Source organism: Capra hircus, chromosome 21 (assembly GCF_001704415.2).
Source record: "Capra hircus breed San Clemente chromosome 21, ASM170441v1, whole genome shotgun sequence".
NCBI lineage: Eukaryota > Metazoa > Chordata > Mammalia > Artiodactyla > Bovidae > Capra > Capra hircus.
The window spans coordinates 64,706,550-64,730,142 of NC_030828.1; the positions used below are offsets into that span (position 1 = coordinate 64,706,550).

The 23,593-nt window shown below is 60.6% G+C and overlaps 1 protein-coding gene across 2 annotated transcripts in view; it reads right to left on the minus strand.

Annotated features, from left to right (window-relative positions):
* Positions 1–23,593, minus strand: part of BEGAIN (brain enriched guanylate kinase associated) — a 45,707-nt gene that overhangs the window by 12,453 nt on the left and 9,661 nt on the right. For both annotated transcript variants that reach the window (XM_018066606.1, XM_018066605.1), the window contains exon 2: positions 14,596–14,624. In XM_018066606.1, coding sequence (XP_017922095.1) covers positions 14,596–14,624 — 29 coding nt within the window. The remainder of the gene's footprint in view (positions 1–14,595; positions 14,625–23,593) is intronic.

Sequence of the window (23,593 nt, forward strand, 5' to 3'; positions counted from 1 at the left end):
TGGGGGGCAACAGGATGCCTTGGGCCTGAGTTCGCCGGGTCATGCCCTTGCCATGGTCTCTCCAGGGAGGCCGTGCCAGCCCCCCGAGCCAGAGCGGAACTCTGATGGGAAGATGCTTCCCTGGATGTTGGGCGTCCAAACAAGGCTTGGAGACGTGGGCAATACCATTGACAAAATGACGGCGCACAGACGGCCACTCAAGGTGAGGGAGGGGAAGAATGCCGATGTCGCTTGGGCCAGGTGGTGGGATTTGGGACGGGTGCGACGTTTCCCTTTACACTCTGCTGGATTTATCACATTTCCTACAGTGAGGATGAAAACTTTTTAAAAAGTTTAAGAAGGATCACATTTGGCTGCTCCCCCTCAAAAAGATTTCCAGTGTTGATCTGACAAGGGGTGGGCTGGGGTGCCGTGGAAGCTTCTGTGACCCTCTGTGAAACGGACTGCCCTTGGCCCTGGTTTTCTGCAGGGCCGGCTGGGAGCGGGCAGGCTCTCCAGTTGAAAACTGGATTCTGGGATTCCAGGCCCGGGGTCCACTCTCGGGCAATGACCCCAGAGCTGTCGAGTGAACAGACAGTGGGGGCAGGACGGGCCGGTTCTGCTCTCGTGGGAGCAGCCAGAGACCCAGTCTCCCCTCGGTGGCTTGACCAAGGTCACCGATTCCTGGGGGAGCCCCCTGCCCAGCCCTCGCCCGTCAGTCCCCATCCCAGAAGGCCCTTCTGCAGGGAGACCCCTGGCAGGTGAGGTCTCAGGGGAGTAGAAGGGAAACTGGGAGAGTGGGCCCAGGGGAGGGGGGCGGGGGGCTTGCCTGGAAACACAGGGAATGGGGGGTGTTGCTGTGATCTGACCCAGACCTCGCCTCTGGTCACATGCAGGGCATCTATGTCCCTGGCAACTGCTCTCATTCTGACCTCGATTCTCATCATCTCCAGCCTCTGCAATGTGGGGCACCTCTTGCTAGAGACACGACTGGCGCCCAGAGAGGTTAAGCAAGTCTCCCCAGATCACACAGCAAGTCCAGGGCGAGGATGAGATCCCCCCCACCCCCGACACCTGTTATGCTTGTGCCAGGTACAGGGTGGGAAGGATGCAGGCGCCGTGGGGACCCAGGGAGCCGGGGGACCTCCTTCCCTGCTCTGTGGAGGGGAGCGATGCTCCCTGGTGGGGGGCTGAATGGGGCAGGGCAGGGCTGAACAAATGTCCGCTCTCTCGCTGGATGCTGGGTACACGGAGCCAGGAGCGGCTGGTCCATGTGGTGCCCCTAAAGGCACCCCCCCCAGTCACGCTCCAGTGACACCAAATTGCTTGTCATTCTTCACAGGCTGCAGGCGGCTTCTCATCTTGGTGACTTTGTCCCCACGTCCCCTCTGCCAGGATGGCACTCGCTCCCTTGGTCCAGGTTAACCCCTCCCCACCCAGGGCCTGGCAGGGGGGACCCTGACACCCTTGCCAGCCCGGCCAGCCCCCCAGGGAGCGTCACGGGCCTTAATGCTCCAGGACGGTGTCATGCTCCACGCCGGACCTGAGTCCAGGCTTCCCCATTGGCCGGAGGGCAAGTCACAAAACCCAGCCAGACCACGCCCACCTCCAGACAAGATTCCTCCGCCGGCCAGTCCCGTCCATCACTCAGACCCGCAGTGGCCCCGCCTCGCCCGGCTCCCGGCTGCGCCGGAGTCCTCCTGGGTCCCTTCCTTCCCACCCTGTCCTTGCTGTCCGCTAGGTCAGGGACCTTCCCTCGGGGCTGTTTCTGGGTTCCTCGATCAGGCCCTGGCTCCCGGGACAGGCTGCTTTCCTCCACTGGGTCTCATTCCCGCGGGGACCGGCCCGTCCTCCCGTGGGACCGCCTTCTTCCCACACCCCCTCGCCCCAGTGCCCAGCGCTGTGTCTGGACCAGCAGCGCGTGTTGTTGAAAGGCCGTGCAGACGGCGGGAGGAGAGACGCTGGTCTCGTCTCTCGGGCTGCAAGATCCGGGGCGTGTTTACATCCCTGGGGCCTACCGTGGGGCTGGGTAAATGGCGGGGGGCGTGGAAAAGCCTCCCAAGTCCACCCTCCTCCCCCGCGGGGCTGGTGAGGCCCACCTGGCTCCTTACCCCACCCAGCATCTCACGGTCCCCTGGGAGCGGACCCCCTGGAACTCAGGCTGACGGGCACGGGGACTGGCTGGCAGCTCTCCGTGTCTCAGGCACGCCCGTCCAGCCCCTGGGCAGCCCCTTGGCTGACTGCCACAACCTCACCAGCATCGTCCCGGGCATGGGGATGGGGTCTCTGGACCCGGCCACCAAAGCGCCAGGTCCCGTAGAAGCCTGCGTGTGTTTGTCTGTGCCTGTGCGTGTTGGGGGAGAGGACTGTCACAGGGCTGGCCTGGGGCCCCCAGCCAGGAGGGGACCCCGTGCTCAAGCCAGGAGGAGCGAACAGGGGCAGGGACTCTATGCTTGCCCAGGCCCCACCCTCTCCTGCTTCACTAACTGAGGTCATCCAGGGGCACCCTCCCGCTTCTGTCCTCAGGGCCAGTGACACGACTGCTCTCCCACCCAGGGACCTGGAGACGCCGCAGGAGACCTTTTACCTCGCCTACCCCGCATCTTATCAGGCAGCCCGCCTGGGAGCCCTCCGTGGGCGGGCAGACCCAGGGGTGCTCTGGGCCAGGCCGAGCAGTGTCACCCCTGGGCAGGTGGACGGAGCAGCTGCAGAGTCACTCCCGGGCCTTTGCACACGCTGCCCTTCCTGCTCAGAACACCCCCTTTTTCTGCTCTTCGGTTCATTCTGTTTACCTCCTCCAGGAAGCCCTCCCTGACCTCCCTAACCTCGCTCTGGCTCTGGTTGGGGCCGCACAGACGCACGACGGCCCCCTGGGGCCGAGCCGCCAGGCCTTCTTTCAGCCCAGTCGGCAGACGGGCCGGGCAAGCTGCCATATCCTCTGTTGGGTTCCCTCCCTCACCTGCCTAGGAAACGTCTTCGCGGGCTCTTCTCTGCTCTATGTCCCCACGCCTCCCACCAGCCCCCACCGCCCCGCCCCTCTCACAGCCGAAGACCTCGCTTCCTTCTCCACTGAAGACGGAGAAACCGCCCGAAGGGAACTTCCGCAGATGCCGCCGCCTGGGCGCCCCCTCCCCCGCCCCCAGCATCTGCCTGCCCGCTACTACAGACACCCCGCCAGGCAGCCCCTCCGCCCACTCCAGGCGCGGCTCCAGCCTGTCTCCCAACCCGCCCATTTCGCCCTCTCTCCCGGCTCCTTTTCTCCGGCCCACAGACGTGCAGGTGCGCTTCCCACACTGTGAACCACCCTCTGCTGACCCTCCAGTACTGTCCTCATTCTCTGCCCGAGATTCGTCGTGTGTCCTCGCTCCTGGCCCCACTAGGACCAGGGCCCGACCTGGCTCTCGTCCGCTCGATGCCACTGAGCCGACTCCTGCCCGGCCCTTCGCAGTGCTCACGTGGCCTGAACCCTCCGCACCCAGGGGCACAGTGGACCCCGCCCTCCTTCTACAGACCCCGCCCTCGCCTGGCCGACCCACCTCAGCCTCCTCTGCAGGTGGCCCTGTCTCCTTGACATCCTAACGCCAGCAGGGCCCTGGGGTCCTGCCTCCTTCTCTGGGTACACTCCCCCCATAGAGACTCCTGCCACAGATACCATCACTCCACGGAGGACCCCCCTAGATTTTTGTCCCCTGACCCCCCCGACTCCAGGGATGCATACCCTCTGCGGCCTCCATCTCTGCCTCGGTAGCTTGTAGGCAGCACAGACCTGCAAGGTCCTCCATATTCTACTCTGCTTTCTTTCCCCACCTCGCCAGCTAGCCAAGTGCCCCTCCCCAAACCTGGAGGCACCCTCCACTCCTGTCTCTCTCCCGTCATCCCAGGCCAGCGGCACTCACCACAGCCCTGCCTCCGAAACACATCCTCTGGCTCTTCCAGCCCCACCTGCCACCCTGGGACCAGCATCTCTCACGGGATTACTGCACAGCCTGCTAACTGGCTTTCTGCCCTCACCTGCTTAGCCAGAGAGGCCCCGTGGAAGGCTAAGTTGGATCCACCCCCTCCTTCTGCTTGAAACCTGCCCCCACGGCCCCTACATCACTAGGGTAAAGCCAGATGTATTCACTCAGGTCACCTGATGGCAGGTGGCCGTCCCTTCGCCCCCTGGACCTCACCTTCCAGCCACAGGCAGCACGCCTTTCCCTGGGGCCTTTGCACCTGCTGTTCTTCTGCCTGGATCCCTCTGCCCCATGGCTGCTCCTCTCCTCCAACATTCAGATGCAACTTTCCTGAATTCCGCTGCACCCTCTCTCCCCCTTTCCCTGCTGGGCCTGTGTCCGTCTATGGCCTCACCCCGCCAGAGTGGGAGCTCCCCAGGACAGGGCTTTTTGTCCACCTCATTCCCGGCTGTGTCCTCGGACCCTGCAGCAGAACCTGGCAACCAGAAGGGCCTGGTAAGCATTCACTGAGTGAATGGAAAACACAGTGAGCGCGTTTTACAGATGAGCCTGTGGAGGGGCCGAGGGAGACAGTGCCCACCCCGGGTCCATAGCCTGCAGGCTTCCTGCCGATCAACCCAGATGCCCCTCGGCAGTCGCTGGTGCCTCTTCCTTGCCTCTGAGGTCTGGGGCTGTAGGGGTCTGGCTTTGTTTTGTCGGCCTCAGCCAAAAGGAGTTGCTCTCTGACTTCCGTAAGGGCTGACCGCACTCCCCCTCCCAGGCCTGAAATGATAGTGAGAGGGTCAAATCTGGATTTCGGGCCAACGATAGTGTTTAGTGTTAAGAATGTGCCGAACGGGGCAGGGAAATACTTATGCTAAATAAGCATCCAGCTGTTTGTTGAGATTGGGCAGCCCAATAAAGCAGAGGATGCCCAGTGAAATGTATTTAGATGGATTTAATTCATTGGGCATCCTGTACTTCATCCGGCAGCCCCAGGACGAAGGCAGAGGTGATCCCGTGGAGGCGGGCCTCCAGCCCCGGCAGGAGAGGTCGTCCATGCCCCCGTCATGAAGCAGGCTGGCCATCTGTGCAGGAGACTCAGCGTGGGGCAAAGGCCGGGGGTTGAGAAGATCCTGGCAGGACCAGGGTGTGTCCGGAGGAGAGTGTGGCTTGAGCCCAGGCCTGGGTCAGCCAGCCAGGAGGCCCCGAGCGCCTGGCTCTGAGTGCAGGCCAAGCATCCCATCCCGGCTGCCCAGCCGCTTGGGGCACTGGGAGCCCCAGGGCAGAAGGCAGGACGGGAGGCAGGACTGGGCCGGGGCTGTCCTCCTAGCAGGCGGACTGGGAGGGGAGACCTAAGGAGGCTGCCTCAGGAGAAGGGGGCCCTCCCCTGCCTGGCCCCTCTCTCCCAGCACCGTTGCTCGTCTACTCTCGTACCCCCTCTAGACTGCGGGTGGTGGGGGGCCTGGAGGGTGGGGCTGTGCACACTTTGGCCCTGGGCCCCTCCCTGCCCCAAGGTCACACCTGCTTTCTGCCCAGAGTTGGTGTTCAGGGGGTGTTCGCGGGGAGGATGGGGGGGTGACGTGACCATGGGTTGTCCCCACTTCGGGTGAACAGCTCCCCACAGGGCTCCCAGATGAACCTCTCAGCGCCTGCCACGCGGCCTTGGAGCCCAGGTGAGAAGGGGCTGCCGTCCAGCACTGTGATGATCAGGTTCGTTACTGCCCCCCATGGAACCCACTCTGGCTCCACTAATTTGACCACCCCACCAGCTGGCTCACTCCTGCAAACAGACTCAGGCATCCATTGATTGAATCAGCGGGAGGGCCTGTTTTCTGGAATTTGGGGATCATGAAAGTAATCAGGACTTCGGGAGCTCACTGTTGACCCCAGAGAGTGGGGTGTAAGGCGCCTGCCCCCACTCAGTGCCCCCCGCGTGGCCCCAGGCCCCTCAGGGATGCCCTTGGTCCCTGGTCCCTCTGCTCTCGCTTCCCCACCTACCCCGCACCTTTCCACAGCCACGGGAGGCAGTCCTGGGGGCCAAACCCCAGTCTGGAAGAAAAGAACTGGTGTTATGATGGAAGAGATTTGCTGCAACAGCAGGTGGGTGCAAGGGACGGAGGCTGAGGAAGGAGGCTGCTTTTCTGGGCCTCAGTTTCCCCATCAGTGACCGAACCCCAAAGGAACACTTATGACCATCGCCTTCTTCTGGAAGCGTCCCCCGCTGAGATCGCCCGCTACTCAATCCTTTGGTCACTGACACGCGGAGGATGGAGACGGGGCAGGTGGGAACACACGAGATTCTTGTGGGGTGGGAACAGGTGTCCTGGGACCCTCAGCCCTCATCACGGGGTACTCTGCGGGACGGGGTGCTGTGTCCTGGCCAGAGGGCCAGGGCTGGACGACCAGTGGTGACACCTGGAGGGGTTGCCCTGGGGGCGTTCTATCCTGGCTCCCAGGCTCTTTAACCAGGTGTCCTTGAGAAGGGAGCTGGCCTTCCAGGCCACCATTCCTTCGTCTGTGCAATGGGCAGCCTCCCCCGGTCCCTTCCAGAACCTTGGGTGAGGACTCAGCGAGGAGGCTGTCAGAGGCATGCAGTAGGTCTCACTGGGTGATTGCATGGCTGAATAGGGGGGTGACTGAGTGATCTCAGGCAGACGTTTCCAGAACCTTCAGCTCCATCACTCAAGAAAGACCCCCAGGCCTTGCCCTCGTCGCTGGTGCCCAATGGAAATGCCTCGGTACACTCAGAGGGCCTGTCCAGAGATGTGGGCCACGTGGCAGCTCTCAGGCTGTTGTGAATGTCAAGTAAGAAGGTGCCGGAGGGGCCCAGAGATCTCAGCCAGCCAGGGCCAGTCCGCCCATGGTTAACAGGGTGAGGCTGAGGCTGGGAAACAGGCCTAGGACATACCCTTGCTCTGAAACACCCGGTCACTGCCGGGCCTGGGGATGCGCAGGGAAAGCGCCTTCTGAGGGCGCAGCAGAGCCGGCCCCCTGGCCCCACTCTGAGATGCCCTGGCAGTTTTAACTCCGTCTAGGTCTGCAGGTCACATCCTGACACCCCATTTCGCCGGGTCCTCTCTTTCATGATAGGAATACTTTCATCTGCCTGACAGTTGGGCAAACAGGGCCTGGGAACAAAGGGGACCATGTGGGGTGGGCGGGGGGCAGGGGGTTAACAGGCAGAGGCAGCCCACATAGTTCCAGCCCTGTGCCTGGCTCCACATTCATGAGTTCATTCTCAAAACGGCCTTCTAAGTTAGGTGTTGTTATTAGGATCTACGTTTTATAGATGCAGAAACTGAGAAGCAGAGATGTTTAGAAACTGGCCCAAGTCTACCCAACCAGTAAGTGGCAGGTATGGGATTCAAATCCAGTTAAGTTCACCTTCTTACTAACCCATATCCTTCATCAGGGAGCCTTTGCAGAGGAGGGGCCACTCAGATGGACTCATGGGCTGCAGGGACAGGAGACTTTGAAGGGCAGAGCAGAAAAAGTCAAGATAGAACAGTCTATGTGCAATGAAAGTGAAGGTTGCTGTTGTGTTGGACTCTTCATGACCCCATGGCCTATACAGTCCATGGAATTCTCCAGGGCAGAATACTGGAGTGAGTAGCCTTTTCCTTCTCCAGGGGATCTTCTCAGCCCAGAGATCGAACCAGCATCTCTTGCATTGCAGGAGGATTCTTTACCAACTGAGCTATCAGGGAAGCTCTGTCCACGTGGTGGGTCCTGACTCCCAGAGGGAGAAACTGAAGCAAGGTAGTCATTCACAGTTTAGTGAGAATTAGCCCCTAAGACTTCCTTCCCCAGAATTATGTTTAGAAGTGAGGCAGAGCCAGGAGGAGCAGCTGGGCCATACAGTGGGTCAGGTGGCCACAGAAGAGGGCATTGGGTGCCATACAAAAGCATTGGTTTTCTGAGGGTAAATGGGGGCCTGGAGGTCTCAGAGGTGCATCCTCAGCTCTGGACTTCAGGAAGGGCGATGGTGTGGCCCTCAGGAGGGGTCACTAGAGGATGGCCACTGGGCTGTAAATTTTCGCCCAAACACAGAGAAGCCTCCTCCCACTGGGCAGTGACCAGCTGTTTTGGGAGGCCCAGACACCTGGAAAAGCTCCTTTCTGCTTCTGGCCTCCGTTTCTCCAAAACCCTTCAGCTCCATATTCCCTCCTGGCTTGGAGGAGGATGCAGGGGGCAGAATGCTGAGGGCCTGAGAGAGGCAGAACTCAGCTGCCACGGGAGGAAGAGCATTCCCTCCTGCAGTGGGCCTTAGCCCATGCTGGACCCCCTGCTGAGAGCACCCTCCCCCACACCTCCTCATCTCCTCCCAAGCATCTCCCTGCGTCCAAGCCAAATCCCCTCCACTGGAGGCTCTCACAGGGTGGTATTAAAAAAAAAAAAGAGAAACCCCTGGGAGTAGGGTGGGAGGCACAAGTGTCCCTCAACACTCCCCTTTTGGGGGGTCAGAGTGGAGAGCCCCCCATCATGGGCATCATGAAGCGTGGGGAGGAGCTCTTCCCCATCCCTCTTCCTCCCTGTGCACCACCTTTGGGCCTCATTTCAGAGCATTTACTTAGCAACTACTACGCGACGGCTCTAAATGCTGCGGATCAGCAGTGAGCTGCTGTTCTCGGGGAAAGACAGACGATAGACAAGATAAATGAGTAAAACAAATTGAGAGTCAGGTGGGGATCAGGCAGACGGAAATGAAGGCAAGGAGAGGGAGGGGGAATCTGACTGTAAATGGAGCGAGTGGTCAGGAGCGCCACCAACCCTGACCCCCTGACCGTGAATGACTTTTGAGCAAGATGCGAAAGGAGGGGAGGCAGGGAGTCACATGGACATCTGGGAAAGAGCATCCCCAAAGGAAAGGCACGTGCAAAGGCCCCGGGGCAGGTGCCTGTCTGATGCAGTTGAAGCGCAGCAGGGAGGCCTAGTGTCTTGGGGGGAGTGGGCTGGGAGATTCTCGGAGATGAGGTCAGTGTGATCTGACATCTGTGAGGCGACCTGAAAACCGTCTGTCTCTACCTCTAGGACGTCAGTCTGGCACCTGGCACAGAGTCTCCAGCATGGAGAGCGGCGTCTGGCAGAGGCAGCGCTGCAACACATCAGTGACATGAGTGAATCAAGCGTGTGGGACTGAGCATTTGGGCGTCTGTGTGAAAGAAGAGTGCACAAAAACACCAAAACCCCCAAACAAAAGAGCCAAAACCAAAACACAACAAAAACCAAGCCCCACAAAAGCAGAAAGAGAAAACAAACCCACACAAAACCAAACAACAAAAGACCCAAGCCAAAATCACCTCCACAAAACCCCAAACAAGGATAAAACAAAAAATTAACACACCCCCCAAATGAAAAAATACCCCCAAAACACAAAAACCCAAACAAAAAACTCCCACAAAAATTTTAAAAAAGCACAAGCCCCCCAAACAAGAAATCACTCAAATAAAAAAATTAAAAACTAAGCTACCCCTCACAAAACATAAAACTCATAAAACCAAAAAATAAAGAACACAAAACCCTCAAAACCCAGAAAATAAAAAATCCATAAACTGAAAAAACAAAAGATTTTAACTCAAAAAACAAAACACCAAAACCAAAAATTTAAACCCACAAAACCACAAAACCCAGAAAACAAAACCAGCCAAAGCCCCCAAATCTCCAAAATTTAAACCCTTAAACAAAAATCCAAAACCCCAAAAATTCCCCAAACAATAATCAAAAACCCCACAAACCCAATCCCCCCAATTTAAAATCAGAAAACTCAGGAAACAAACCAAAAAGCAAAAAAAAAAAAAACTTTTTTTGAACCTCAAAACGCCCCCCAACCGAAAAATTTAAAACCCACAAAAATGAGAAAATAAAAAACTCAAAATTTAAAACCTCCAAAACAAAAAGCACAACTCCCCTCAAATCCCCAATGACAAAACAAAGAAACAAAACCTCCCCCCAAACCCCCCAAAACACGAAAAAGCAAACCACACACACACACACACACACACACACACACACACACAACCAAACCAACCAAGGGTGGAGGGGGTGGGGGTGCAGCGGCGGTCCACGGCAAAAAGGAACCCAACCTCAAAACCATGCACAAAAACCACTTTCAATAGGTTCATGACATCAGAAGGGTTGCTTAAACAAGGCACAAAAAGCTTCCATCAGAAAGTAAAAAGCCTAAAAGATTCGAGAAAAATTCAACAGAATTAAAATGAAGAACTTCTGTTCATCAGAGGACCATTGAAAGAGCCGGAATCCAGCAGCCGGCGGGAGGTGCCTCTGCCACACATGTGACCGGCGAGGGCTCTCTCTGAAGAGCTCCAAATCAATACCGCAACTTGATGGAAAAACACGCAGAAGTCACCCGCGAGGAAGCCCCAGCCGGCTGTCATCCAGAGCCGCGCAATTATCGCGCCCGGAGCAGCAGCCGCTCCGCCTGCAGCCTGGCAAGCCGGGGCTGGTACCCGGGTGCCCGGTGCGCGGAGGATGCGGAGATGCAGGAAGTCCCGGGCCGCGGGGAGGGTGTGGCCTCCAGGCCGAAAGCTGGCCGTGCGCGAGCCGCCTCCGACCCCAGGACCCGCCCCCCTGCACCCCAGCAGTGCGGCTCCAGGGTCCCCCGGGGCGAGGCTGCACACTCGCGCCCCTCACCAGCCCCCAAACCCGGACAGGCACGGTCACAGCATCTTCATTCGCTACGGTCCAGGCTGGAAGCGCCCGGACAGCCATCAGCTAATAACCAGATTGCAGCAACTTCACTCACAGCCGCCGCCGCGCCGTTCCGAGACAGCCAGCCATCCGCAGCTCCACGCACAGCTAAGGACGCCTCTCCAAAACATCATTGTTTTGGTGGGGGTTTAAAAGAATTAAAAAAAGCCAACCTGAAAAGCACAGGCTAAAAGACAGCACGTATATGTGAAGTTCTAGACCAGACAAGACAAAAAAACCAAGTCAGTTAGGGATGCTCATGAGCGGCCAGATGAAAAAAACAAAAACAACAACCAACAAAAACCCAAGCAACCTTCATCACAAAAGCCGGGATCCCGGAGACCTCCGGGGAAGGTGGAGGGGGCTGTGATGGGGGAAGGGTCTTGTGGGAAGTTGTGGGGGGGCGGCTCCCTGGGAGGCTGGCGGCACTCAACTTCTTGACCTGGGTGGTGGTCTTCTTAAAGTTAACCTCTAACCTGCACAGGGAATTATTACTTTTTCTAGGTGCCTATCACAGTTAACAACTTTGAAAAATTATGTTGTGGGGGAGAGGCGCAGACTCGAACAGGTTTGTGGTTGGGTTTCCGGCGCCCTTTCTGTGTCCCGCGTGCCTTGCGGGGCGACGGACCCACTTCACTCTGTGACAGAAGAGGGGACTGAGGCTCACGCAGCACGGTGGCCGTGGCGGGAGCCAAGGCGGGCGGACCGGTGCGGAGGACGGCAGAGGAGGGGATTAACTTGGGGATTAGCCGAGCAGTGGCTCGCACGCAGAGAGCCAGCTGGGACTTGTTAATATCTGCAAATATTTGAGTGTCACCGGAAGAGTTTTTCAAGCAGAAGCAGGATAGCTGAGTGAGCTACAGGCAGGGGGCAAGCGTCGGGTCAGAGCAGAGGTGCTGGACCTGGGGCTGGAGAAACGGACTTCCAGGGGCTTCTATCTGGGGTGGGGAGGACAGAGGACACCCCGCTTCCCCGACCTCCGCTCCCCACACTTCGCCGATCTCCCTGAACACAGCCTCGCTTCCTCAGGCCCCCAGGATCCTGCACCTCTTAGAAGGCTCGTCCTATCTGTCCTCCTCGCAAACTTCTATTCATTCTTTAAAGCCTTGGCTCAGGTGTCCCTGCTTCCAGGAAGTCCTCTCTGATTCCCCCAGCCAGTGTCTCCAACCTGGCATCCCTGCTTCCAGGAAGTCCTCTCTGATTCCCCCAGCCAGTGTCTCCAACCTGGCATCCCTGGGAGCCTGTGTGGAGGGTTTGGGTCCCTGTTCTGGAGGGCAGTGCACGAGCTGGATCACAGAGAGGGGAGTGAACCCACCTGGGGGGTGAGGGAGTAGAGAGTCACAAAAGCCACTGAGAAAAGATGACAAGGAGGGTAACTAGTTTGCCATGTGGACAAGAAGGTGGGTGGAAGGGCATTCTGAGCAGAGGGAACAGCATGGGCAAAGGCAGAGAGGCATGAAGGTGACAACTCGTTCGGGACCCAGAGGTGGGGGTGCAGTATGGGGTGGGTGCTGGGAAGGAGATCTCAGGCAGAGAGGGGTGAGTGCAGGGTCACCCCAGCTGGGGACCTGAGGATGACAATGAGCCCTGTGGTTCTTGGCCCTGCGGTGTGTGTGCTTGTGTGACAAGCATTGGATGAGGCAAAGGACCTGCCATCTTGGAGCTCAATTCAGATTCCTAGGTCCAGCCTGCAGTGAACAAGAGGAAGGATCCCAGGCCAGGGTCATCACTCTGGACACACAGGACCCCTTCCCTTGGACCACACATGAGTCTTTTCCTGCCTGGGAACCCATAGTTGTACAGCTCAGATGCCCCACAGTGAACATTTACCTGGATCCCTGCTGTGGGCCAGCTCCCAGGTGGGGTCTGTCATCCACAATAGCTCAGGTCATCCTCCCAACTGCCCTACAAGGTAAGGGTGGCTAGGATACCCACTTTACAGATGAGGAAACTGAGCCCCAGAGAGGGTCAGGACCTTGCCAGAGGACCCCACAGCCTGTGACCTACACTGTGGGGGCCATGCTGACCACCTTCTCCTACATCCCTTGGGCTTCTTGGTCCTGGACTCCTGACACTAGCTGCAGGGAGAACCTCCCAGGGGCAGCCCCAGCTCTGGCCAGGAAGAAATAGTCTGGAAAAGCCCTGAGGGAGCCCTGACACCACTCATGGGGTGAGAAGGAGAAGAGGGCAGGAGGTGCCCCAATTCTGGGAGGCTACGCTGGGTCCTGGCCACATGGGACCCCCCCAATCCCACCAGTTCTGGGACTCTGCTTCCGCTGCCCGAGTGCAGCCCACAAGCCTGGGCCCCGGCCACTGCCACCAGTCTTCCGGATTTGGCTCAGGGAAGCCCTCCACCCACCCAGCAAAGAGATGCTCTATATGCTCAGCACCTGGGGCAGTGGGTCTGCCCAACTCGCTGGCCTGTCTGCCTGTGTTCCCAGCTAGGTGGGGCCATGTCTCTGTCCCCACTGCCCAGAGCACAGGAACAGGTCCTCCAGAGTCTAGGCTGGGCATGGAGAAAGAGGGAACGAGACACAGGACCTTAGAGGGCTCTCCCCCAACCCTGGTCTCAAGGTACCCCATGAATGGTGCATTTTTTTCCCAAGTCTCAGCTAAGTAGGGACCCCTCCTCCACAGAAAGCCCAGTCCAGTGAGGGTTCTGGCCAGATACAGCCAATGGGGGTATTGGGGAGGGTCCTGGGGGGTTCAGATCTGAACTCATCTACATGGCCAGAGCTCCCCCTGGACCTTGACCAGGACTAGGTGGGCTTGGCCAATGGACGTTTGGGACATTTGGATCTGAGCTCCTAAGCTCTAAGAGCCTGGACCCCTCCTTCCAGCCCCAGACAGATGGGTTCTGGTCCTCGGGGACCCACAGGGGAGGGCTGCACTCCAGCCCAGTGGCCAGAAGATGGCCCTGCTCTCATGTCCAGCCTGTGGCCAGTCCATGTGAGCCCACCTGTCCCCAGGCTCCCACCTGGGCATGCCCAGTGACCCATCCACAGCACTGAGGGTCACTTGGGAAGGCCCCAGGACCCTCCCCAAGACCCAGGGACCTGTCCTGGAACAAGCTGGGCTCTGCGGGCTCCCTGCCCCTTGGGGAATGGGTACACCTGCTACCCAGCGTCCTCCCCTGGGATGCTGATCCTGGTCTTGGGAGGGGGAAGGAGGAGAGTTGGGGGAGGAGGCCAAGAGACCCCCCAAGCCCAGGAGACTGTCCTGAAACCCAGAAGCCAGAGCTGGGCCTCCTGCCCACACTAAGTCTAGGCTCAGCCTTCGGAAGGAAAACACGAGGAGGGGGGTCGTGGGGGGGCACGCGCAGTATTCCCAAAGTGGGGGTCAGGGGGCTCGAGGGAAGTTATGAATATTCAAATCGACGGATCCCGGGCCTGCCTCGAAGGGCGCCCAGTTGGAGTCCACCGAGGCTCAAAGTTTAGCAGCTGGAGGGAGGCCGAGAGGGGAGCACTCCCCAGGCGCCGTCGCGGGATTCCCCCAAAATGGCTCCAAGACGCGACGGCCTGGCCAGCAAAGAGGACTCCATTCCCCACCGGCCCCTCAGCCCCACTGAGGCGTAAACTTAAGAGCTCAGAACCGAGCTGGGGGATGGGGGGGGGGCGGCCGGCGCGGGGGACTCGGTGCGTAACCGCAGAGCAGAGACCCCGAGGGTTCCAGGGGACAATCCAGAGTCCAGGGCAGGGCCCGGGGGATCGCGGAGGCCCGCGCGCGCGCGCGCCGGCCCGGCCCTTGGTGGCGGGCCCCCACCCACAGCCGCAGTGGCCCCAGCCCCGCCGAGGACCCCCGCGCGGGGCTCCCCGCTGTCTAGTCGCGCGCGCGCCCACACACGCACCACACACAGGCACACCGGCCCGGGCCAGCCGCGCTGGGCGGCCGCGGACCCCTTGCCCTCCCCAGCGCCCCCCATCCCCGACCCCGGCCCCGGGAGCCCCGGCACGCAGGACGCTCCACTCACCTGAGTTTCTCCATGTCTGCGGCAGAGGCCTGCGAGAAACCAAACGAGAGGGTCAGCAGGCAGGAGTCGTGCGCTCCGCGGCCGCGCCGAGCGGGGCTGGGCACCGCGGGCACAGCAGCGGGGCACCCGGGCGCGCCTCGGTGGTTGGGAAGTCCGGCCCGCGCGCCCCCAGCCCACACTCACCGGCCGCGGTCCCGGGGACTCAAGGGGTGCGCGGGGCCTCGACCGAGTAACAGGTGAGCCCGCCCGGGCCGCCGCGCACCGAGTTACGCCCCCCGGGGAGAGGAAGGGGCTGGTCCGGGGACTCGGGACCGCACCGCCCGAGGCGATCCCGGTCTCGCCCGCCCGAAAAAGAAGGGACCCGGCCCGACTGCGTTAACTCTCCGGCGGCTGCGGCCCCCGCTGCACAACCCCCCAACCCCGCCCCACCCCGCCCGTTAACCCTTCCAGCCCCATGCTCCCTCCCGGAGGAAGCCAAGCCCGGAATTGCAGAACCTCCGAGTCGGAGAATGTTCAGACCGGGCAGTTAGGGTCCGTACAGGAGTGGAGAACCAGACACGCTCGCGAACCGAGGGTGCTAGCAGTCGGGACCTCAGACTCCTCGATCGGGGACCCTTCTGCCCTCAGCTTCTGGGGTCCGGGCCTGGCTCGCCCCTTGCGGGCCCAAGGGATTAACCCCTGCGCACTAGGTTCGCCAGCGGGGCTCCCTGCCGGGCTTGCGCAGACCCGCCCGCGCGCGGCTTGGAGACCCTCCCCGCCCAGCCCCGCGCCGCTGGGCAGCCCCTCTGCGGGTCGGGCGGGGGGCCCACCCGCTGCTGTTAACCCTGAGGGCGCCAGCGAAAGACTGGGACCGCGAGCGGCCCGGGCGGGATCGCACTTCCTGCGCGGAGCGGGGGGCGCGGGGAGGGCTCTCCGTCGCCCGGGAGAGGCCGCTCCCGGGAGCTTTCCCTAGTCTTCCCGTACCATGCCTTGGATTCAAGGGGGACCGGGGGGGGGGGCTGCTGCGCCCAGGGACCACGCGACACACCTGGGAAGACTGATGACTGCCCATCCCGGCCCCTCGCGCCGGGCGCCGCCGCCGCGTCCGCCGGGAGCGCGCTCTGCTTCGGTCCGGGCCCCAAGCCGCCTCCCCCACCGCCCCGCCGGGCGAGGGCGCAGCCCGGGCCGCCAGAGCCGAGCTGGAAGGCCCGGCCGGGGGCCCTCCGCCAGGCTCCGTCACCAATTCCCCGGGTGCTCGCTCGGGCCCTCCCGAGATGCCCCTGGCCTCAGTTTCCTCACCTGCGAGCTAGATTTGGGGGCGGGGGGAGCAGGACGAGGCGTTCTGTTGCCCTTCTGCATCGCAGACTGCGGAGGGGTTGGGGTGCGGGAAGGGATTTCAGACGAAAGGATCCCCGAGGCGTCTGGATTGGCAGCCAGACACAGTCCCCGACGCTCTAAAAGTTGTCGGAGCCCACGAGCCCAGACCCCTCTATATACCCTCCTCCCCCAAGACAAGGAGCTGGCCGATTGGCCAACACCTCCCCGACGCCCCCTATGTACCCAGGCCCACCTTTCCCGGGTTCCCATCAGCACGCTCAGCACACTTGATCCCAGCATACAGCAGGCGCTCAATAAACACGGACGAGGCATGCTTGAATCCTACTCCTCTGTGGCGTCTCTTTCCCTGCCTCTTCCCTTCTGGCTCTGAGTTCCAGGCAGCAGTCCTGTCCCTTCACCAGGGCACCCCAGCACCCAGCAGGCCTGGCCTCCACCCCGCCAACGCAGGGTGGGAGGAGCCCTGCGTTGCCAGGGTCAGCCCCAACCCCAAAAGTCCAAGTGTTCCATCATCCACCCACGGGTGCCTCACTCATTCATTAGCTCGGGGCTTGGTTCTTGGGGTTCGGAGGCGGCAGCAAATGAGGTGAGCCCTGCCCTCCAGGGGCTAATGGTTGAGAAATGAAACCGTGGCTCCTGTCCCAGGAGTCCACCCACAGCAGAAGGGCTGAGGTCACAAGGACACCACCACCCAGCAGCCCTGTGTTCGTCATCGCGCTGGCCAGCTCTTCCTCCGGGAAGCAGTCTCTCCCATTTTACAGAGGAGGAGAGCTGAGCCCAGAGACTCAGCCCGGCTAGGACTGGCCCCCAAGCCTCAGGGACCTTTCCCATCCAGAGGCTGGGGACGCTCCTCAAATGTCTCCGGTTGCCTCCATCACTCACAGTGAATGACCTGCCAGCGAGTTTGTCTAAAATTAATAAGCATGTATTAAAATTTAATTATAAAAATCTAGCATTTATTATTTATATTGAATGTTTCAGCTCGTCTAAAAGGCCTGTCTTGGATTTTTCTGCCCCACGAAGGGACTCTAGGAGAGGATGCTGAGTCGCCCTGGTGGCAGGGGGTGGGCAGTGAGGGTGGGACAGAGGCTGACAGGGAAGAGGGGCTGGGGGTCCAGCCCCAGCACCTTAGCAGCCTCTCCCTTCACTCCGATGATCCAGACCCTGAAGCCTGGCTCTATTCCTACCAAGTCTCACCTTTTCCCCAGACCCAGCGCCCATGTGGTCACTATGTCCTCATCCTGAAAGACCACCTCCTCCAGGCAGCCCTCCGTGAAGGAGACCTAGCCGAGTTGTTGGGTTTGGCCTCCACAGCAGGTGTGTGCTCCCTGGGGCAGGGTCTATGTCTTTCCCAGCTAGCTGTGTCCTGGCTGTGTCTCCCCAGCACCTCACCCAGGGGGCTGGAGTTGTGTGCGAAGCTCTGGGAAGCTGAGCCAAGAGCAATTACAGCTGTGTGCGGCTGGCCCCATGGGGAGGAGCTGTGCCTTTGGCAGCGGTCTTGCTGTTGAGGCCAGAGCCCCGCGTTCGAGTCTTAACTCTGCAGTTCATAACCACGAGATTCGGGGGGTATTCCTGAGATGAGGAAACCCAGCAGGAGCACGAATGGCCGGCTCTGAGTCCCCTGAGGTTAGTTGAGGGCTGCGGATGGGCTGGGCAGAGGAGACCCGAGGGGCACTGCCCGGTCCTCGGGCCGGAAGCAGCGCCTCTGTTACAGGAAGGGGCAGGGTGCTGGGCACCACAGCTCTGAGGGGCCTGTGAGCTGTCCATGGTCCCCAGCGTGAAGAGAGGCAGCAGGAAATAGCCTCAAGGCTCCATCGGGCCCCTCCAGGGACCCACAGGCAAGGGAGGCCCCCAGTGGTCTCCTGATACAGGTGGGAACCCCGGTGGGCACTCTGGGTCTCTCAGAGGGACAGTCCATCCCTGCCCTGGGTGCCGTCCCTCTGGCTCACCCCAAACTCACAGCCCCACGCCTATTGCTGCAGCAGACCTGTGACATTATCATTGTCTGCCCTGAACTGGCCTCTTGTCCCTCTGGGTGGTCCCACCTTCGAGGTGGTCCAGCTGGGTGGCCATCGTCTTTACTTCCCAGCCTCACACAAGCCCTCCGTGCTGGCTAAGCTGGACGGTGCCGCGCGCCTCTGCCTCAGTCCGCCTCTTCCTCCTGTGTCTCTGCCTGTGCTGGTCCCCGCCGCCCTGGCTGCTTGCCTTCCCACACCCTGAGCCCTATTCTGACGCCCCACTGACCACCGGAGCCCTGCTGCCTCCCTTCTTTCCCTGTCCTCAAGACTCTGAGCTTCCGGAGGGCCAGGTACAGCCCCTCCACCCTTGAGCTGCCCATTCTGCGGCCAGCATGGCCAAGGACCCACGGAGGGAGGCAACTCGGTCACAAGTCAGGCCTCAGCCAGGGGTTGGGAAACACAGACTTGGCTTTGCCTAACCCTCTGCCCACACCCTCCCCCACCCCCTGCCCTTCGCTTGGCACACACTGGCCACCATGCTGGTCCCAAGCTCACCCAGCGTGCTCCTGCCTCAGGGCCTTTGCACTTCCTCCCTCCTGGATCGCTGCAGGGCTGGGGCCTTCCTTTCTCTGACCACCCACCCAGAGGAGCTCCTCTCTCCACCGAAGGGTTTCTCATCACACCCTGTCCCTTTGGATGCCACTCCTTTGGCCCTTTGGCCTGCCCCTGGCCCCTGATGGCAGGGACACCTCTGCTTCAGCCATGGCGTCTCTGTCTCTAAGGCCCGGCACCGCGGCCTCCAGTGAGCAGGCGGTGGCGCCCGAATGAATGCAGTTGCCCTTTCTCCCCAGCCAGTGGCATCTGCTCTCCGCCTCCAGAAGCCCCCGGTCTGCTCTCAAGGTCCCTCGTGGTCTCACTCCCATGCCGGCCCCTTCCCCCCCACCCCAAGGCTCACGATCATGCTGCGGATGCCCGAGCCCGCTTGGGGCCCGACATATATGCACCCGCAGAGCCCTGCCCAGGGAACCCCTCTGGGGGGGGGGCAGCCCTGCTCCGGCCCCCAAGAGCGGATGTGAGACTCCTTGCTGGACCGTCTGGCCCCGTCCTATTACGGCCCCCACCCCCCAGTCCTGTAATACCCGAAACTGTAGCAACAAGGAAAGCGAGGCCAGCTCAGAGGGGGGCCTGCCGGGCGCTGAGGCTGCCCCTCCGGCTCACCCCATGACCCTGGGCAAGTCCCTGCCCTCCCATGTGGCCTGTGCTCAGTCCCCTGGGCCCTCCTGAGATCTACTTTGAGCCCCAGCTCCCTTGGTTTCTTCGGTATCCTGCTCCCTCAGCCCCTCTTCAAGGGGAGGAAACAAGCCCAAAACTACTGAGGGCAGAGGCGGTGGAGGGACCCAGATTCCAGATGTGGTCAAGACAGCGGCCGCCCGCCTCCCGCTAATAGAGTCCTGAGCCTCCCATGCAGCTATGTAACCTTGGGCAAAACCCCTCAGCCTCTCTGAGCTCAGTGCCTCGTGTAGGGGGGCTGGAAAGTCTTCAGAGCATGCTGTGAGTGCATGGGACCGTCTCGGAGGCAGGGCTGGCGAAGGGCTGTCACCGCTCCTAAGCCAACCTTTTAATGCCATCACTCAGGGTGGACCCTCTTCGAAGAGGTTTTCCATTACTCCTTGCCCGCTTGCATTCATTCAACCAACGTTCCCTCTGGGCCCTGTTCTAGGGGGCTCAGCAGTGCACAGACTAAACCAGAGGAGCATCTCTGCCCTCACGGTGCTGATATGCCCACAGCGGGAGGCAGACTGCCCAGGGAGCCATGAGGTGCCCCTCCTGCTCTGAGTTTGGGGGGCATCTGTTCACCAGCGGGGAGCAGAGATCGAGTCGGGGGTCTCGTGCGCCATCGTCAGAACTCTGGCTTCTATCTTGAGAGGGTGGGACGCCCCCCCTCGCCCCGCAGCTGAACAGAGGGGTGCCCCTCGGGCTGCCGCGTGGAGGACGCCCTGAGGCTTGAGTATGTGCCCCGGGAGCCCAGCTGGAGGCACCCACAGTCCAGGGGAATGGGGCCCAGGGCGGATGTTCGGACATCCCAGTGGGGGCGTGGACGACAGGGTAGGCGACAGGGGTTTGGAGCTCAGAGGAGGGTCCAGGAGATATGGGTCTCCCCGTGGTCCGCATCGAGACAGCACCTGAGCCCGGACACTGGATAAGACCACCAGGGAGCCAGCCCAGATCGGGGACAGGAGGGACTCTGCTGGGTGGAGGGGTTCAGGTAGGAGCAGAGCCAGCCCAGGAGACTGTGAAGGGGCAGCCGGGGAGGTAGAGAGGCCGTCTCCGGGCCCGCTGTGCTGGGCACACAGCGATACCTTAGTTGGAACAGCAAGCTGAGCACTGATGGACAGGGGAGGGGCGGGTCCTGGCCCAAGGCCCCTCAGCAAGTTGGGGACTTGACCTCAAACCTTGGCTTGCAGCTGTCCCCACACAGGGCCAAGAATGTCCTTCCCCTTGGCTATTCGGGAGGACGCTGCTGTGGACCAAGAGGTGCCCTGTCCTCTCCCCCAGCCACACCCCACACTTCTTCGCGTGGTCAGGGCAGGGCCTCAGGCCCCCAGCCGTGCGCCAGTGCAGATGGACTAGGCCCCGCGACTGCAAACTGGCCTCCTGAGCTAAATCTGGCCTGCCAGCATGTTGTATTTGGCCTGCGAGAGGGTTTTAATTTTTTTTTTTTTTTAAAAAACATTTGAGCCAACATTTAAAAATTGGGAGCGTTTACATTTTAAAATCCATATTTTTGGCTCCTGCTGAAATTTTGGAAGATCTGGCAACTCCGGCCCACATTCCCACGTGGCAGCAGTTGGGGAGCAGGGAAGCAAGCAGCTGCCCCCTCCAGAGGCACCTTGGGGGTCCCCCACTCTCCGCGGAGCAGCGCTGTCGCACCTCAGGCTGGCTGCACTGACTGGGAGCCTGGGGCCCAGCGGGTGGAGGGGCTTGCCTGAGGTCCCACGGGGGGAAGCCTCTTGGGCAGGATCCAAACGCAGCTCCAGAGACTCCCAGGCCTGGCCTCTGGGGTCTTGTTACCAGCCCCTGAAGGCTGCTGCAGAGCCCCCAGCCCTCCTCTTCTTCCTGGCCACTGGCTGGTGCCTCCTGCTCTTTTCTGCCCCTTGAGTTCTCAGGAAACCCCTGGCTCAAGTCTTTCACATTCTAGTATGAGCAAGCCTTGGTACTGGGTCTGTGGTGGTGGCAGTTCAGGGTCCTGGAGATCTACCATAGCGTCTTGTATGCTGGACAGCGAAGCGTCAGACCAGAGTTCCCCATGACCCCTCAGCCAGGCCTGGCAGAGGCAGGACTAGAGTCCACCTCATCTCCACCCCGCTTTCCGCAACCCCGGCCTGCACTGCCGCTTCCTCCTCAAAGAGGTTCACGATGTCACTCCAGGCACTGACCTTGAGAAACGGCTTTCAGACCGATGCCAGGAAGCCAGGGGTCTGCCCTGCCTCCCTGAAGCTCCAGCTTCACCCTGGGAACTGTTCCGGGGACACAAGCCTGTCCAGGCCAGGTGGAGGGGCCTGTCACCTGCAGCTCCCATTGGCCCGGTGATCGGATTCCTGCTGCGTGCAGGCACTTCCGTGCATCACCTCCCATTCCCGCCATGCATGCAGCCTGGAGACACCGTGGGATGCGGCTTGTCTGGGCTCACTGAGCCAGGGCGCAGCCCAGCCAGGACTCTGCCGAGCTCTGCTCGCTGAGCCTAGCTCCTGGTCTGTGGAATGGGCCTGATCCCAGCATCTGTCTCACTGGCCTCTTTGGAGTATGTGATGCAAGGCTGGAGGTGGACCACACATGACGCTGGGGTGGGGTGGGGGGCTGATGCCCACCTCCCGCTTCAAGGCGCCAATGCCAGCTCCTTGGGAAGGACATTCTGGCCGGGCCCTGGGACAGAGCCCTGCCCCCCAGCACCTGCTGTGGAGCCCCGACAGGTCCTGAAGACCCCGTGCGGCCTGGCAGCCCTGGGAGGCATGTGCGAGGAACCTTGAGACGGAATCCTCCAGCGGCCTGAGCATTATGGGGCTCCCCTGGGACCCAGTGGTCCCCAGAGTGAGGGGGCAGGGTGTGCAGAGCCCAGAGCAGAGGGGAGTCCTGGATCGCCAGGCCCTTGTGGAGGACGCTGGGGACGCCAGGCTTACTGGATGACTGCTGGACGCTTTCCAGGGACAAGGCAAAAGAAAGCTCATGACCACTACCGCCCTTCCTCGGCTGGGGAAACTGAGGCTCAGAGCAGGCAGGTGATCTATCCAGGTCCTTGAGGTGACTGTACCCTGAGCTGAGAGCTCACCGGCTACGCTCGGCCCAGCTGGTGGGAAGGGCTGGTAGGCTGCAACACCCGGAACCCCCCAGCAGCCATGCCTCTTCCGGGCTCTTCCTGGAGAAAGAGGAGGTCAGGTCATTGGAGGCAATGACACCAGGGAGCAGGGCTGCAGGGGTCAGTTAAGGTGGCTGTATCGAACTCTGACTCCTCCCGTGACCTCCCCTCACCTCTTCCCACACCCCACCCTATATGTTGGGAGCACAAGGATGGCACCGACCCACGGGGCTGGGGGTGCACCAAGGTCAGGCACGGAGACAGAACAGCGTGGGTAAGCACTCAGCAAGCATCAGCTCTCTCCTGTCGCCCAGGACTTTGTTTCCACAACAATCCCTCAGGGCTTCCCTGGCGGCTCAGTGGTAAAGAATCCTCCTGCCAGTGCAGGAGACAAGGGTTCGATCCCCGGTCCGGGAAGATTCCCCACGTGCCTTGGAGAAAATAAGCCTTTGTGCCACAGTGATTGACTCTGCGCTCTAGAGCCTGGAAACCGCAACTACTGAGCCCCTGCTCCGCAACAAGAGAGGTCACAGCAGTGAGAAGCCAGTGGACCACAGCTGGAGAGTGGCCCCGCTCTCCGCAACAAGAGAGGTCTCGAAAAGCCCAAGAAGCAACGAAGATCCAGTGCAGCCAAAAGAAGGAAATAAATGTAACGAGAAACAGAATCCCTCCCTGCAGGGAGGTCATTCTTGGGAGGGGTCTGGGCGAGATCTCCATTGCCCTGGCCCCGTGGCCCGACCTCAGTCCTGTGCCCAGAGTTGTCAGGAGGGGACAATGTCCTCAACAGCCCGTAAGGACCTGCCCCGGCCCCAGGGGACACAGATGGTTTGGGAGATGAAGGTCAGTCCCGAGGTGGGCTTCCTGCCACCCTGATGCACCACACAACCCAACTCCCCAGAAGCCAGAGTGTGTGTGTATGTGTGCGCGCGCACGTGTGCGTGTGTGCGTCTGGAGGGCATGCTGAGGTGCTATTCAAATACAAAGACCTCAGTCCAAGTCCAGGTTTCTCAGGAGGACCTGGGGCAACTCAGGACCTCAGTTTCCAGCTCCATCAAATGGGCAGCTGTGAAGGACCTGGGCCCACCTGTCTGCCTGACAGGGCCGTGACATCCTACCTCACATGGACACGACTGACATTCAAAACCTCAAAGGAAACATTATAGGAAATCCTGTGATAAAACAGTGAGGTCTCTGCTAATAGGGGAGTGATATTATTATTATTGCTATGAATATCCTTGTTGTCTACTCATGCATACTCCAGAAATGGCCTCCTGCCCTTAATCTGGAGGTTTCATCCTAGAGGTCCATTCTTTGGGTTCTTACGGCCTTTGCCATTCCAGTGACTATGAAAGAGGCGGTGAGGAGGGAGCTC